This window comes from Petromyzon marinus, chromosome 5 (genome assembly GCF_048934315.1).
Source record: "Petromyzon marinus isolate PM22_M1 ecotype Great Lakes invasive population chromosome 5, UKy_Petmar_22M1.pri1.0, whole genome shotgun sequence".
NCBI lineage: Eukaryota > Metazoa > Chordata > Hyperoartia > Petromyzontiformes > Petromyzontidae > Petromyzon > Petromyzon marinus.
Window position 1 is genome coordinate 15,478,518 of NC_133671.1, and position 18,328 is coordinate 15,496,845.

General features: G+C 44.5%; 1 protein-coding gene across 3 annotated transcripts in view; it reads left to right on the forward strand.

Moving 5' to 3' along the window:
- LOC116939123 (MLX-interacting protein-like) overlaps positions 1-12,425 on the forward strand; it is a 55,002-nt gene extending 42,577 nt beyond the window's left edge. For all 3 annotated transcript variants that reach the window (XM_032947114.2, XM_032947113.2, XM_032947115.2), the window contains exons 12-18: positions 593-752; positions 1,266-1,366; positions 2,822-2,938; positions 3,979-4,106; positions 5,595-5,718; positions 6,072-6,201; positions 8,569-12,425. In XM_032947114.2, the coding sequence (XP_032803005.2) occupies positions 593-752; positions 1,266-1,366; positions 2,822-2,938; positions 3,979-4,106; positions 5,595-5,718; positions 6,072-6,201; positions 8,569-9,104 (1,296 nt within the window). In that variant the 3' untranslated portion in view covers positions 9,105-12,425. The remainder of the gene's footprint in view (positions 1-592; positions 753-1,265; positions 1,367-2,821; positions 2,939-3,978; positions 4,107-5,594; positions 5,719-6,071; positions 6,202-8,568) is intronic.
- The last annotated feature ends 5,903 nt before the right edge of the window (positions 12,426-18,328 follow it).

An 18,328-nucleotide genomic window follows, 5' to 3' on the forward strand; every position in this document is an offset into this window, starting at 1 on the left:
ACAATGGTGAAAACAATATAAATATATTTGAGTGTTTAGGATAAGGCTTAAAGCAATTTTGAACTTTATACTGCCTCTGCCCTCATTTTTTACTCTATACTGATCCTGCCCTAATTTTTTTTACGACCCAAATTTGTTATTTTTGTTTTTACAGGCAATGACGCAGTTACACAGGATGAGGCTTTGTTAACTTTGTACGAAGTTTTCTCTTGTAAAATTACCAGAGCTTTGCAGCGCGGGTGACCTTTTCCCCACCCTGTTATCACTCCAAAGTTCAGCCTCATAAGCCCTTCGAGGACGTCATTAGAATTCACATCACTTACCCATTTGCGATCGTCTGTATGTGATAGGAGTTGGCCTGTCGCGTGTCGGGACCTGATGTGTCGCTGGACCCCGGCAGGTGCACAGATTTCCCTGATCACCCCCACAAACCACGTGTTAAGTGCATTGTTTACTGTTCCACAAAGAAGTTGCAATCCCATTCATATTTAGTCTGGCCCCTACAGCTGTCCCCGTGAATGCAATTTCACCGGGTGCGACAGGCCGGGTCTGAATCTCAGATCTAATGAGGGTGGTCCTGCATCATTTTCAGGGCTCTGGATCACTGCTGGAGCCGCTACAGAATTCTGTGACGGTGGGAGGACATGGCTCCCAGCCCACGCTGTTGCAACCACTCACTTCTCCCGCCCAGCTCATCCCGAAGGCAGAACGAAGCACCGCTAACTCCCACTCATCCTCCATCTCACCAACAAGTGGGTGGTTTTTTTTTACGTTTTATTCCATATTTTCTTCTTAATTGCTTTGCGGTTTAGCCGAATCGCCCTCCCCTCCCCACTCCACCCCCCCCCCCCCCCACCGTTTGTTGTCCGTCCCCCGCACCTCTGATTGGCATGGTCGGATACGTACGGTGAGAAAGAAGTTCAACATTCATGCAATACAATTTTCTCGAAGAGCAATATCCCGATACACTGATTTTTTTTTATACTTATTACTCCGAGATACAGAAAGTAAGTCCAATGTATTGTTTTGGTAGAATTTATTATCACGGATAGTTTATTTTGTACACCTTTGTGCCAGAAAGCAAACGCCACAAAAGCTATACGTTATATCAGACTGCAGCCCCTTGGGTTTCTTTGGGATCACATGTGTACATACACCGAGCCAAACGACCACCTCTCACCATCGTTGAATGAGGGCATCGAGTGGACGTGATAAACGTCCCGGCTGGCAACCTTGCATGGCTCGCATTGCGTCTGCATCTGTAGGCAAACATCACCACAGCTCGGGACGGGCATCGCCCGGGACGCCGGAGAGCAGGTCCCGCCCACAGTCGCCGCTCGACTCCTCTGGCATTGTCGTCTTCAAGGCAAGCCACACACCAGAGCCGCGTTCAGGTTTGAGGGAGGCCCTCAAGTTTGTGGACCCCCTCTTTGTCCCTTAAAAATCCTCCGCTTTACTGTTTTACCACCACCGCCACCACCACCATCATCACCGCGCATGCCCAATGCCAAACACTCCATCGCTATTCAACTTGGTTATTTCAGTTGTAGTGTTTTTAAAATGTCATATATATGTATCGTAAAAGCGAATTTCAATCGAACAAGAGTGTTTTTTATTTAGACACGTAACTTGTAGTACTACGCATCGTGTTGCTATGGTTTTAGTTGCCAAATTACTGAAAGTAACTACAATAATGCCACAGTATTGTGTTTCAACCATTACAAGCAGTAATTTTTTTAAAAGGTGGAAGTGCTGAACATATGGCTTGAATACAGCCTTGACGATCACACAATTGAGGTGGCACTAACCCCTACGGATCATTGAAACATCGGCCCATTAAGGCTTGCAAGCACCACCCAGGATGGTAAATGCTACCAATGATTTTGTTAATTAATTGCAGCTCTAGATCACAAATATATATGGTAGCAAGATCACTGTGGTAGCTGTTTTTGAAGACAACATTATTGGATGTTTAGACGCGAGAATTGTCGTCTTTGAGTGAAAACGAAAGTGATGAGATGCATCTACGGAGCGCGCAAATGAATAGTGCATCTACAAAACGGGGGGGGGGTTGGGTACGCAAAGATTACCGCCCGCGGTGGATGCTGGTCACGGGTGATACGAGTAGCATTGTGCCACCCAAACTTGGGTACCGAGCAACAAACACCCCTCTTGGTTCGTGGGCTGCGTTGACGCAAGCTTCTCACTTTGCTCGTTCCGCAGATGGCCACCACGCCACCAGAGGTCGTAGCGTGCACGCTTTGAGCCTTAGAACAGAGACCAGTGGGTGCGCCTCACGTTCGTTTTGTGATAGCCTCTCTTTGGAAAAAATTGACGCGATTTTGTTTTGGTGGTAAGGGGGGTGGGTGGGGGGGGGGATTTAAATTTCCAGACAAAATTGAGTTTTGTTTTTTAATCCTATATATTTTTTTGTTTCTCGTTATTTCATTGGCGTTCAACGATTTTTTTTTTAATGCATGCGAGGAATTGATTGGCCGATGCCGCAGCTTATTGGACAAGTTAGTGTGCGCCCTTGTTACCAAGTACGGCCACATCCGTTTCATTGGAAACGTTGCAATCGACTCCGAACGAAACATTTGTGTCGGAAATTATTGCGACAATTCCTCCTTTCCCCTTCAATTTTAAGACTTTAATAGAGTGTGCTTTTGCTCGTTGAAAAAAAATGATGAATATTGCTCCCTTTTTTTATAAAGGTGGTGTAATATAAGCAGCATCCTTTCCACGTCGGCCATGAAGCCCACCACATGACAATGACCGAATGCACAATACGTAAACATTCGCATGGCCCGTGTGTTTCCAGGACAGCCGGCGTGTAACGCACATCTCCGCTGAGCAGAAGCGACGTTTTAACATTAAGATTGGCTTCGATACATTGTATAACCTGGTGTCGCCTCTCAATCTGCAGCCAAACAGCAAGGTGAGAAAAAACGTCTATTCCCTGAAGAGTTTAAAACCTTTGTAAATGTGTCGCAACCATATAGCCATCACACACACACACACAAAGACCCGCGTCCCCTGTCTAGCCTGTAACAGACTGTAGGGGCAAGTGCTGTTAGCGAGCACCTATGAAGGCCCGCACGGCACACGAGGGGTTGGGTGGCCAGCAACCACACACACACACAGTGACATACGCTGGTTACAATCACATCGCAATTACTATTTACGGACAAAAAATATCCTGCAACAATGTGATACGACTTGGACAGAGAACGGTTTTCAAATGAGGATTAGCCTTGCAAAATTGGATATTGCCAGTATTCCAGGCTGACCACAAAGACACACGTGGATTAGTTAAGGTATTTTCAGAACAATTAAGTGAGAGCAAGCACTGCTTACTAAATGACTGGGATGTCAGCTCATGTAGATGACCAGAGCCTCCTTCTGTGACTTCTGCATACATTTGATACTGCCTGGGGCCCCATAGAGTTTAAAGTAAAATGAAAGTGCTGCTGCACGTGAATCTCACGACCAATTAAGCAATTATATAAACCTGCCATTTGCCAAGTCACCCGACCACCCTGGTTTGTGCTGTGGCTGAATTCATTATAAATATGTGCAGTCTGCTTCACAGTCAGTGGGCCGTGAAGGAACCCATGATGTTGTTGAACACCAAAAAAGCGGAGGCCACGTTTGTCAGCGTCATAGTCCAATTTGGCCAAATTTGGTAAATTACTTGCAAATCATTGAATTGGAAAAAACACATAGCAACATTTCCCGCTACTGGCAGATGAATGCCCATTTTTCAGGCCAGTTCATCATCCACTTTGTGCTGCACAGGGACAGCTGCCACTGGGGATGGGGGGGGGTCATCTTGGCTAAACTGCAGCAGGACATTGGAACGGTTGACATGAGATGTGATGTAGAGAGCTTTGAGTTTCCGAGGCATTTAAGCACCTTTTATATACAAAGTGTTATCGTTATCCTTCTGGTGGCAATGACATTGTGCGTGTGGCTCAGGTCAGCAAGGCCGCAACGCTGCAGAAGACAGTGGAGTACATCACCAAGCTGCAGCAGGAACGGCAGCAGATGTTGGACGAGGCACAGAAGCTCCGCGATGAGATTGAAGAACTCAACGCTGAAATCAAGTGACTGCTTTAATCATTATTTTACAAATATATGTCCAGTACATACAGCATACATTAGGCAGCAGCAGCAGTGGCAGAGTGGTTAGTGCATTGTGCGATAAGCTCAGCAACATGAGTTTGATTCCTTGCCGTGGCTAACCTAGTTATGGGTGTCTTCACCAATCTGCCCTGACCAGGACAGTGTTGAATATGGTCAAACAATCTCAATGACTTAAACGGTGTGTGGGGAGGCCTTTATCCATCCAGTGGTGGATAAATAAAGGGCTGTAATAATTGTATTTCTATGTATAAGGCCATCTTCACCATATATTTAATCACGCGCATGTCAATTCTCTCCACTCTGTGCTATCTCAGACTTATGTTTCAACAGTACCTGTGGATATGTATCTGGAGTGGGGGAACTGTATGAGGATAAGGTTTACCGTGTTGCACCAATGTCATGCTGGGCTTCATTGAAACTTAGCATGTTTGCCTGCCAATGATAGCGTCAATGCATCAGGCTAGAAGTGGCTCTTGTAATATAATTCCTAATGTGTTAGTCTCGAAGCTGGTGCTAGACAGGAACAGGTGCAATTTGACCGCGTCGTCTATGAAAGAAGAAAGAAGGAAAGCAACCAGATGAGAATCAACATTTTGTTAGACCATGGTTTCCCAAATGGCATTCCTTGTTTTTTTCAAAATTGACACTTTGTATTGTACCTCCAATCAATACAAAGTGTTATTACATGCTACACGTGCCTGATGATTACTAAGCACAGTTCCACCTGACGGATCGAGCTCCAATTAATACGAATCTGCGAGCACGTGGGAGGCAAGTACCCTCATTCACACACACCAGATCTGTTTCGCAATTTAATTCAGCACTCCCTCTGTGACACTTTCGAAGAGATTAACAATTGTCAGGCATGCGCTGCTGCTTCATGTAACGACTTCATCTACATTTTAAGGGAGGTATTTTGTTAAATTGAGAAACGTTAGCGTGATTGGGCAACAGGACTATAGATTTGGAATCCACATTGTACACATTTGCTCTTCAATGACTCTCTCCAAATTGTTGGCTACTTCTCAGATATACCACGTCTTCGATAAATACTGAACTAAGTTCGATTTAGGGCAGTTCCACAATTTTGATTGCACATTTCGGTTACTTGAAAATATATGATTCATCATTGTCATACTCACAACGTGGTTTACTTCGAATTGGCTTAGAATGTCAATCTCCTCAACTCCGATTAGCACGGTTGGCTACGTACATTGCGAAATAAGTTCAAGATACATAAATACATATCAACCAATTATGACTATTTAGAATGCAAATAAAATGTCCGTCCGTCTTGAGAAAGGGTAAACGCTTGCTTATGTCGTTAATGAAAGTAGCTTTTTTGTTGTTTGTAAATCGGCGCTTTCCATGTAATTCGTGCTCTGTGCTTCTGTTTTTGTTGTTGTTGTGGTCGTGTGCCGTGGTGCGATCCTGCGTGCCCCGCGCAGCGTTTGCCAGCAGCAACTGCCGGCCACTGGGGTGCCCATCACGAAGCAGCGCTTCAACCAGATGCGCCAGATGTTCGACGGCTACGTCCGCGCGCGCACGCAGTGCAACTGGAAGTTCTGGATCGTATCCTTGGAAACCCATCAAAACAATGCCGTCCTTTCAGAGTTTTACAAATAGGACCTCCCTCAAAAGCGTGTATCTGGATCCGCATCGTAATCTCCAGATTATAAATATGCTCCGTTAAAAAAGCTATGCACTCCAAACTGGTGCCTGGTCTCGATAAAGTTATACGAATCTGATCACGCATATCGTAAGATGCACATTTTAACTTTTGCTTTAAAGTACTGAGAGAAAGCACGCGTCTTATAATTCGAAGATCGCGGTACACCATCGGATCGTGAGAGATGGCAGTAGCACGGGGAGGATTTTTGGAAGATTGTGTGCGCTTCCTTGACAGTTGTGTTGCGTGCGAGCAGTTCAGCATTCTCATGCGTCCTCTCTTCGAGTCCTACAATGGGATGGTGTCTACGGCCAGCATGGAGGAGTTGTGCCGGACCGTCATGTGCTGGCTTGACCAGCACTGTGCTCTGCCCAGCCTCCGGCCCAGTAAGCCCACTCAGCGGCCCACTCGGAGCTCACTCAGGGCCCCACTAATGTCTTACTGGGGGTGCCTCCGGGTGCCCCTTGCACAGTGTTGGCAAGGAGCCATCAGTAGCGGTTCGTGGTGGTTCGTTTGCTCCAGATTGAGGAGGCAACAACGTCTGCCTCGGCTTTTCCAGTCTGTATGAAGGCACGGGGAGGCCTTCATACAGCAGTGGATCGACAAGGGGATGTATGTTATTTGAATGTTATATTATGTTACATCATCATTATTTGTATGTTATAGCTTTGCATGTTATCTGGGGGAAAATCAATTCTTGAACTGAATCACAATCCTGAATTGTGACAAGTCATAGATTTCCAAGGGATGCAAATTGTTACCGACCTACTAAACAAACTCAAATACTTGGGACTCCTATTTTTATATTGTTTTACCTATAACTTTTCAATGTTTTTTTGCATATATTTTGTTTAACAATATAATATTTGATAGATGTCTTTCACCTTTCCGTGTTTACCTTTCTTCTTTTTAAAATATAGATTAAGTTATTATACACCACGTGTGGCTGATGATTAATAAATAATGTTCGACATACAACATGCAAGATCACTAAATTTTGTGGACGTGTTTACCAATCATCAGGCACGTGCAGTGTGTAACGACTTAGTTTATATTTGAATGGACAAGACTGGTAAACGTGGGAAGGCAACCACGGTAGGTACACCCTGGAGTTTTGGAAACCCTGGTATGAAATAAGTAAACACAAAAGATCAAATTACTGCCTTAGCAACTTCACAAATGTTCACTTTTACAGGGCCAAACTGTGATTAACCTTTAAAAAAAAATCCGTAAATGTTCACCCCCTTGGAATTCAGCCTATGCGGCCTTGAGATGTTCATACAATGCAGAAACTTCACCTGACAACTTAATTGCTGCAGGGTGTGCTGTGATGCATTGAATTTGAGTAACTTGCTACTCTGCAGCCGATGGAACTTGATTAGTTTGTATGGCTTAATAATGTCTTTTGAAAAATAAAACATAACTGAAATGAATCCCACGGCTGAAAAAGCCACGAGTGGCTTTTTTAGCCGTCGGGCAGTAAGTTGTTTTGCATGTTCGGTTTTACGCCATCGGCCTCATGTGAATTCAACATATTTGTGTTTATAATTGACTATTTGTGCAGTTGTTTTGGGGCAGAAATTAATTTTAAGTCAGCTTAAAATTAGGCCAATTGAAACCTGTTGTACTTTAAAAGTAAAAAAATACAAAAACGCTTTAAATTAATGTTTATGTGATATTCGATGTGCTACTAAGGACTATTGTTAAACATATCACCGATTATCCACGTTTCCTTTTACGACAGCATTATTGACAAATGTATTTCACTTTTTCAATTACAGCAATAGCATAATTTCTATCCTGATTTAAATCAAAGCTCAATGTGGTATAATTTAGAGCATGGTGAATCACAGTTTATTTGATTAATTATAATAATTATGTGTAGCCCTTTGTCCATTCACTGCCTCTTCAATCAATGTAAATCATGAGGTTTAGCCCTTTGTCCATTCACTGCCTCTTCAATCAATGTAAATCATGAGGTTTGTTTGACCATATTTCACCACAGGGATTAGCGTTGGTCAGCCCCTTAATGCTGTGAGGCGAGCGTAATGGTTGGAGCCCCCCCTTCTGAATGATTATAGTCAAGTAAAAAAATTGCTGGTACTGTATACAGTATATATATAATTATACAAGTGGAAGTTTCTCTTCAACGTCCGCCAATTCGGAAAAATGGTGAGAAGTCTGAGCAGATAGTTTGATAGCCAAATGCAAATCATACCATTAGCATTTCGCAATTGTTTGAGGTTTCACACTGTAATTTCCCCCTCTGTATGACCTCATTTAAACAAGGTCATGCTCCAGAAGCTAAGTGTGGGTGTGAAGACGCGTTAGAGACTGGGACCGGTTCAGATATCATTCGCCACTGATAGTCACAGCCAGGAAAGGAATTCAGATCGCCTAGTTCGTGGCATAGTAACGATAGCCACCTTTGCCACCTCGACCATATTTTTTTTACCAGCAACCTTGAATTACATTACTTTACAAAGAGTATTATTCTTGAGCTCGAATCTGCCTGTTTATTAGTGCACGCTTAGCCTGATTATTATTTACCTTCCGTTTTTATCTGATCAAAGAATATTGACTTGTGCATGTACGTATGAAGGTCCGCTATAAAATTAAGTCCACATGACCAAAAGGAAATCTTCAGCTCAAATACGAAACATATTAGAGAAGTTGCAAAACAGATATACTCATTATACACAAATGTGATTTCCTAATTACGCCACTGTGTTGGCTTTGCCTTTTTTTTTCAGTCGTGCTCACTGCTCTGCGCCATCTCAGCACGAGCACCTCCATCTTGTCGGACCCGACTCTTGTTCCCGAGCAAGTGGCACAGGCCGCGAAGCCCCAGCAAGGCCAGACCCACGCAGGCCATGCCAACCCAACCCCTGCGTCCATGAGCCATGCCCACTCTAATCTTTCCTACAGTGGCCATCAAGGCCAGAATCCTGCTGGTCATGCCAATCCAGCTCCTGCCTCACACTCTGGCCATGGCCATAGCGGCCATCAAGTCCGGACTCGCACCGGCCACGCCAACCCAACCCCTGCTTCCGTGACCCACGCCCACTCTAATCTTGCCCGCAGTGGTCATCAAGGCCAGACTCACACCGGCCACGCCAACCCAACTCCTGCACCCATGAGCCATGCCCACACTGGCCACGTTCCTGTCAGTCATGACCATTCCATCCAAACTCACCGTGGCCTAACACCCGCCGACCACGTTTACCCTGGCCATGCTCCGGCTGGTCATGCCCCAGCCGCCCATGCCCCTACCGGCCAGGCTAGCTGACCAAGCAAGCACTGTGACATTGTCCCCTGTCATTTTTTTGTAAACATGTTATTTTGTTTAATTTAAATAAATAGCTGTACGAGTGCAGTCGTTTTATATGTATGATGCATTAAATCAAGCTGGCCAGATCACTGTTATGAATACTTTAAATTCAAACTGTAATGCAACTATTGCCGTATATGTTATCCCCCTCCGGAATAGACACTGCTGACATTGTTACCAGTGCAAAGTATTTGCTGTCACTGGGCTGGCACACCAATGAGGATTTCAATATTCACGCACATGCCAACCCTACCAATTTAATCAGTAGGCTGTCGATTTTAAACCATTTTACTGGAATGTATACATAAATATACATGTATACATGAATATATGCATTTGTATGCATATGCGTTCCTTTGAATATAATGTGGTCAAATGATTGACCTATTGGCAGCCTATTGCCTTAATTGATAGGGCTTTTAAGGTATTTATTGTTATTTTAATTTGCAAACATACATCCCAAAGGCCCATTTCAGCATTGGGCAACATCTAAATCCCAGCAACATTGGGTTTATTTTACTGCCTGTGTGAGTTGTGAGAGTTATTTGACCCTACTTCACCACACTAACCGGCGAATGTGAGAGGTGCCCCGGACTGGTTCAGATATCAAGTGCCAATGATGTAAGAGCCATGGGCAAGATTCGAACGTGGCTGACAGCGCTTACAGTGCATTGCAAGGACGACAGTGCCATCGCTCCCTCCCAATACTCGTAAACGTTATGAAATAAATAATGAAATAATATAATGCATAATACATGGCAGCAAAGAAAAACCTATCTGGAAATGACACTGCCTCTTGTCGTCCAAATGCTATCACATAGATGTTCCCCCCACCACGTTTCACCGAAGCGAAATGCACACGCGAATATTGCCACGCGTCCCATTGTAATTCCACTAATGGCACGGGGCACAAGCCTGCGTGTTCCTTTTTGACAAAAGTCTTATAACATCGGCACAAACATCTTGGATGGGCGCGCGCGGTCCCGTGGGCACGTGACCACTTACTTTAGAACACGCGATTGTCGCTCTTGTGTACACAGCAAAAGCTGCCCTTTTTCTAAACTCTTACAAATAACAACGCTGCCGTTTTTAGTTGACAGCTGTTGCGTGCGCTGTTACCGAAGGGTGCACACAGTCGCTGCGTCCAGCGCAGGTCGATTGAATTCGTGGGTTTTCACGCAATTCACATCGCGGTACATGTATTGCCCCCGTCCCTGCTTCACCGCGTGTGTACCAGGGATGATTTATAGCCAATTCCACTCGGGGGGACTGGACTCGGCTTTAGAGATGGGTTTCAAAAATTACGGTAACCTGCAATGACGCAGGCAACAAGACAGAAGTGTTTTCTGCAACAGGGCTGTCTGCAAAGTAAAGCACTATCACAAACACAACTTGAGACCAAATATTTGTCATATATTAAAGCGGAACTCCTTTCTGTGTCCCCACATTTACTGTAAATAAAAATCGGGTTAAGTCCTTCCACCTATTGTCTTTCCAGACCATTATCCAGCAGCCTTTGATTAAGCTAGCAAACTCGGGGCAAAGTTAGACTTACTAAACAAATGCTGCTGGGTTCTTGGATGTTATTAGCAAGAGCACTCCATCTCAACCACGGGGCCCTGTTCAACACAAAAGCAGTATTTTATACCAACATATGCCTAAACCCGTAATCCTCCACAGCATTTAGTTTTTGTACCACATATTACTCGCTGATAGCATATGGAATACACTTATGCCATCAAAATATGTGCACAATGCAGCTGTATATGCTTGAAAGCACATGTTAAACAAACTAGTGTTACTTCCCCATCACAAGACGTGTGCATATTACCAACAACTAAACGAGCAGGTGTACAAGGGATGTAATGATCGGAACATACAAAGTATGATGCCCGTGCTGCAAACAATATGACTAAAACGTCAGCAGTGTTTTGGTTACTGTGGCCCTGTTTTCTTTTTGAACTGTAATTGGTAGAGAAGAAATTGTTTACTTTGTTATGCCTTGCTTTACAGCCAGCATTTTAAGAGGGGGGATGCACACACGGGGGCATCTTTTAAAGATGTTATAGTGTATATACAGGTAACCACTCTTGTTCGCTTTGTCTGACAGCTTTTCAACTGGTCACACAGGTCGGAAATTGACAAAGACAACAGTCTCTGGGTGGTAGCTTGGAAGGGCGACTCGGTGTTCATTGCCATGTAAGTGAAGACAAAGACTGTGCACAATCGATGTTTTTTTTTAAGTTAGATCGCGTAAATACAAATGCGTCGTTAAACCTGCCACCAGTACAGCCCACCGGTGTGTTGGAGAGTAAACCCAGAACATTTACGCATTACATTTGGTGAATAGAGTAAGACAATGATTGTAATAGAGTGTGTCGTTGACGTAACATGAGTGAACATACCTTGTTCTGCACAGAAGACCCTTAAAGGGTAGAAAAATTGAAGAAAAATGAAAATTGCACTTCTGAAGCTCAAAAACATTGAACAGCGTGCAAAAGCAATGCTGACCTGGTGTTATCTGGGCCTCCCAAGTGCAGCAACGCCACGTGCCAGACAATCTCAGTTTAGGACAATGTCTATTACTGTGCAATAACGACTACAGGGGTTGGATTATGCCTTCCAGAATTGGGTTTTTATATATTTTTTATATATACGTTTAACATATAACGGATAAATAACATTACGAGCTGTAAATGGGCTGAATGTGGTCGTTTTGGACATCATGGAAGTAATAGGTTGGTGGGGGGGGATAGGGATCTATGAAAACGGATATACCAGGTACCAGGGCACCCAATCCCAGAGATTAGTCTGGCACGTCGATTCGCAACTCGGGTGGAGTTTGTATGTTTCTCCCACCCCCCCCCCCCCCCCCCGTTCTGCATGGGTTTCCTCCGGGATCTCCGGTTTCCTCCCATAGCTGAAATAAAACGCGAAAATGTATCTCGTATTGTTTGGCCAAACATCCCAATTCTGAAAAGTAACCTGCGAATTACTCAATTGGGATGACACACAGCAACGATGCCCCCCTCTCTGCCCACTACTGTGAAAACACTTAGCCGGACCCTCCTGACAAAAAGTATTGAGACTCAGTGAGGCTCTCCTGGCTAAATGAGGTCATTGCAAGACAAATACTTCTCACCTATACGGTAAATGTAAACGCATTCTTTATACAATAACGCGTGTTCTTTTCGGCGTTATAGTGATTTAAATGTACTTCTGTGATATGTGGAATGTAATGATTATGCAACGTGAAAAGTAAAGTGGAATTGTCTCGTTCAGGAGTGAGTTTGTACTCTTTTAAAACACTGGAACCGCCGTTAATTCGATAAAAAGACCGATAATGGTCATATCTCTAAATTACGAGAAACACCTATCAAAGCGTAATCATAGTGCGAGATAGAAAACCATGCGTGTCAAACAAGACACAAATAGGTGAAGAAAGCATACGGCCATTTGTACATATGGAGGAAAAATAATTCAGCATTCCCTGAAGAAGTGCATTGTGGTCAGATTGTCTTATATAACCACCTGAATGAAGTTGAGACAATGTGAGCAACTGACACAACAGTGATGCAGTGACAGACAACTGTGGACTGGTTTTTATCAGAAATTCGAACTCATCAGCATTGCAGCCCCCAATGTTCACTGCTACAAAGTCTGCCTCTGGAAACCATATATGTAGATTCGCAGCATATACTTAAATTTGACCAAAATGTGACCGATATATATCTACATTACCTGTGCTGTCTAGCATCACATCAAGTGGCTTATATATAGTCTTGGTTCTTTCGGTAAAGTAACGTAGAAGGGAAACAATAAAATGATAAAAATATAAAACGATAAAATGTATATTTTTATTATTTTATTGCTTCCCTTCTACGTGACTTTACCGAAAGAACCAAGAATATGAATCCCTGCAGTCACGAAAGCTTTAAATTAAGTGCCTTGATAAAGGGATGTGAACTATTTTCCATTATTCCAATTCCCCCGTGATTGTGTGTTTATGTTATACCTGAATATTTAATAAAATAAATAATTTTCAATTCTTGTCATAATTATATAAAATATATTATATTTTAATCAAAGTATATCATTTAATGGTCCAATTTTTCGCTAGCGGCTATAGCGTTTTGGGCCTAACATGAGTTTAACTTTTGTACACGGTGTGGAGAGGTCTTCATCACAGAGCAGCCTGCACGTTATCCTTGCAACTATCTGTGGCGGCTGATGCGAGCCCCTTCTTCATCCAGCAGCGGATTGACCTGGCTGATGATGACCTCCAGGAATTGCTGCATGTTCTGGTAGCCGGAGCTACTCGACGTGGATTAATATTGACAGCAAGGAGCCGCCATCCGGCTTTCACATGAAATGCAATAATCATCATCATATTCTTGGTTCTTTCGGTAAAGTCACGTAGATATAAACAAAATTGGGTTTTTTGCTTTGATTATCTTCAATTTATTATTTAAAATTTTAATTTTATTAATTTTATTTTCTACCTACGTGACTTTACCGAAAGAACCAAGAAAATGAATTTCTGCAGTCACGAAAGTTTTAAGTCATCATCATCTCACACGAACACAAATCTCCCGTACTCAGCCACACGGTCACTTGCAATATCAGCATCTGACACCGCTTGCTGCGCCCTGCCCGCAGCCCGTCGCTTATCCACGAGTCAGCGTCGCGATTTCATTCAGGAATCACAACGTTTTTTTTGTTATTGCCTCGCTTTCACTATACCCCATTTGCATTGCTTATCGTTTCTCACTTTTTTCCTCCGTCTCGCTTTCCACCACCGTGGTTCGCTCTGCCAACCCCGCGCGTAACATCGTCATATATCGCTTGCACGCGATTTGCCTAAATCGCAAGCGATGTCATCGAGAGCGCGATTTCAACGGACAGGGCATCCACACCGATTTGCGCGCATGTCCACGCACGTGCGAGGGGGGACATGTGTGCGGGTGTTGCGCATTGTAAGTGGCCATCCATTGAGTAGGTACGCAAAAATCTATCAAAACTTGACACCTGCCCCCAAACCCTGTACGCGCGCGTACTTGTTACACCCCCACCCCCACCTGCGTACGTACGCTTGACGCACCCCCCGAATCCTATAGAACGGCCGACATTAAATCCACGCAGAAACTATCAAGGATTCATACTATTAACATGGTTAAGCAAACAGAGACTCCACCGCCGGCTGCATTAAAGAATTAAGTTGCGCACCTTGGCCACTTATTTTGCTGAGCTGCGTGATAATAGATAGCAGTCAGGGGCACGGTAACACACGAAGTGACACCTCTCCCACAGCCCCACTTCTCCCGGTAGAACTTGTTGTCTCACAGCTGAAGAAACTGAACTGTCGCTCATTTGAAGGCCAGTGTAGACAAAACATTATCGAGGCTTCATCCCCCCCCACCTCCGTTTCCTATGCGTACGCACATTGGCAGTAAGACACCCCCCCCCCATACGCAAGCTTACGCATTTGGGTTAACCCCCTTCCCCCCTCCATGCGTACGTACTAAATGGATGGCCCCTAAACCATCCACGTTGCCTCCACGCACACGTACCCACACGCGCGCGTCTGCGTGAACCACGCGTGTACTCCTGAGGCTGAATGAGGAGGAGGCTTCGACGTTCCCCGTCTTCTGGCACCGGTCTCCGAGTCCAAACACACAAACAGGCGCGCGCATTTGGACACAACCCGGAATTCCACCGGAGCAGAGAGAGGAAGGAGGCTATCCTGCGTGGTATCCCCCTGACGTCTGTGTATTTGGAGTTTGCATGTCGCTCTCTCTCCTCGTGGTCGCATGGATTTTTCTGCGGGTCCTTCGAGGTTTCCCCCCTCCACCTTTTCGAAACACGCGTTTAGAGTATTTGGCTGCGATTCACGATTTCCACGTGATGAGCCACTTCGTTGAGATATCATTTGTAGCTCAGTGGGCCTTACCTGGTCAAATAAAACAAAAATGTGTTTTTTTAATATTACGAGCAAGATATACTTCGTAAGGTACCTCCCACTCAGCGACGCAAACCGGTCTCCATCACACTGTCCCAAACAAAGCCTTTTTGTTGCAGTTATTTTTCCCGTAATTTCGGCACGATAGTCACACTTGTTTCATTGCACTGAAGCTTTCTGCTGTTTTCAACGTGCGGCAATCGACGGAACCACGTTGTCAAATGACCGTCTTGCATCAAAGTATACTGTAACAGGGCCTTTGTACAACTGAAAGGGTCCTGACACCACCATGATATTCACCTGCGAATCATAAACTTTGGCTCTCGGAGGCTCTAATCCAGTCCAGATCTCCACGCTTGTCAAGGGGCAGGGAGGCAGTGGTGAGGCGATCGATCTGGAATGTATTCGGCTGATGACATTTCGGCCCCGATACTGGTGCTGTCTGAACGAGTGTCAGGCTGCGGGTGGTAAACGTCACGGGTTGTGAACTGCAGCTGAGGGTTCGTAACCATCGATGGATGTACAACTCAACGCGCTGCATCTGCCTTTGTGCTACGGAATTGAGGAGGCGTCGATCCCAGGACACGTGCGAGCGGTAGCCAGGCTGAGGAGGCTGTTCCTTTGGTGACACAACTTTGACGTGTAGATTCGGCTTTTTTTGTTACTTCCACGATTTATAACGGTGTTGCGATCATAACGCTCACAGCAAGATGTGTAGCGTTACCTTAAATCCGCACCTCCCATTAGCACCGTTGACTACGTACGGTGCGAAAGCAGTTCAACATGCATGCATACAAGTCACAACGGCCTCGGAAAGTAACGTCACAAGATGATATATGAAAGCCACTTCAACAGCTCCCTTTATCTACACTCGGGGCAATCTGCCGTCTTCATCCACACTTGGGGACCTTCGTGGGCATTCTGAGAGGTGAATATGAATGTCAGTACAGCAGTCAATTGATTTTAACTGTGCAGTGCTTTGAGTGTTTTCCCATCATATGTGTGGGTTTTCTCCGGGCACTGTGGATTCCTTTATGGAATAGTCCAAACACGCTAATAGTGTGGCCTTAGGAAGATGTCACGTGTCAATCAAATAATAAAGGTCACATTTACTCGGTTTAAAAAAAGCCAAATAAAGTGAAAACCCAAATAAAACACAGTGTTTTTTTTGTGGAGTCATTGGTGGCTGGGCCAAGATCTTTCACTCACTATGAGAACATGGTTTAATCACAGGAGGCTGAAACATCAATTCAAACCCAGGATCTGTGTAGTGCCAACTCACCACTCCAATACAGAATTAGCCCCATATCCACCCAGTCACTTCAACAATGCAAATGTTTATTACTTACAGTATGCTTTGGGTAGAGCTGGTGCGCTTTACTTTCAGCTCAAGTATCAGCAGCTGAATTATAAGATATTTGAAAAAGATTCACTTTGATAGCACTCAGGTCGCCAAAGTAAGGCATTTATCTCATGTTATTTAATATTTGAAATAGCACCTGTGTTCATTAAGGCGCTTAACATAGTTTAAAAAACGGTATAAACCAGTATCATTTAAATGGCACGGCCGTGCAAGGGACGAGGAATGGATAACCAAGAAAGAGAGGTACTTAGGGGTGAGGAAAGGGGTAGAGGGGAAGGAAATAGAGGCGGAGGGGGGTAGGAAAGATTAAGAGAATTGTGCAATGGAGAAGAGGTGAGGCTTTAAGAGAGGAACGGAAGGAGGCTACGGAGCCGGGGGCGGGGGGCTCTTAATGTACGTGGGGAGTTTACTCCGGCGGAGGAGTGCAAGGACCAAAAACGAGACTGGGCACAACCAGGAGGAGTGGGGGCCAGCACGAGGCAGAGAAGATTGGCCCGGCAAACCCTGCGCCGGGCTTCTGGACTTTGCCACGACGAGAGTTTCCACGTTCACCGCTGCGCGTGTTTGTGTCGAATGGCGTGCGTGCCGTCGAGACCAATCCTTTGTCAAAAAGCGAGGCACCTCTCCGGAACATTCTGAGACACTTGACAGCACCGTGGAGGGTACAGCGGGGGTGGTCACAATGGTGGTGGTGGTGGTGTGCTAACCTGCGCACCATCAATGGTACGAACAAAGTTGCTCACACAATCATCTTCTTCTCAGCTGATCGTCTACAGACCTGTAAACTTTGTTGGTGGTGTCTTGTTCGTAAATTAAATAGCTGCTGTGTCGGTACGCATTAATGATTACCGCTGGTAGAAAATTAGGTGATGCTCCCTGTACTACACACAGCTGTGTCTTGTTTGAAGCCTAAGGCCCATGGTTTTCTATGCAACTGAGAGTTTTACAGCATCTGTGCTTCCAAACAATTCCATTCGACTATAACACGGGATCTGTAATGTAAGCACGTTCATTTCCATCACTGTGCCTCTAAGGATAATTTCTAATTGAGCACGTCCAGCTTGTAAAAGAAGCGAGACATTGTTAAGGCATTTCATTCGTTACTATGGCATTCGCGTTCTTGTAAAAACCGTGGAAGTTGTCAACAATATTTATCTTTAGCTGTGTACGGGAAGAGTGACTGGATTACGGGCTGTATATGTACAGGTATATCAGTTGTGTTGCACATGCCAAGCACTCTTAGTGCTTAGAGATTGAAGCGATGATAAATACAGATTCAATAATATATAATTCATCTATGTTACTTTAACCGTGCATGTACAATTTCACAGCAACGTTTACATGTATATGTATGGTAGCTGTAACATTAACCTGAAACGTATACGGAAGAGGCGAATGTCATTTTCCATGTGCACGCTGTTCGGGTTGAATACAAAATGCTTCTTCCCCCTACCCTTGTAAAACGTGCACGTAAAATGTATTCACGTGACACTGTTAACAACTCCAATGTTTTAAAAACAACAGAACGAGAAGAAGAAAACCCCACGGTCTATTCATGTTAAGTTAATTTTCCAGCAGATGGTGCTTTAAGTCTGTTTTGAAACATATGAACGTTGGGCGTACGTTGACATTTCTTTGGAGAAACACGTGCACGATTAACACAATGAAAGCCTTGACATACGCCCACTTGAATCGCTAATACTCGTCTGTGTGTCGCAAGAGCGGCTGTTGGGCATACAAGCGAGGCAGGTTCAAGTGTCAAGTTGTTCTTTGCCCCAATGTGACCTGAAGCTTAGTGCCAATTCTCGACACCGATAAACACGCCCGCCACACAGTATTACGCAGATCTTGATAAGCTTT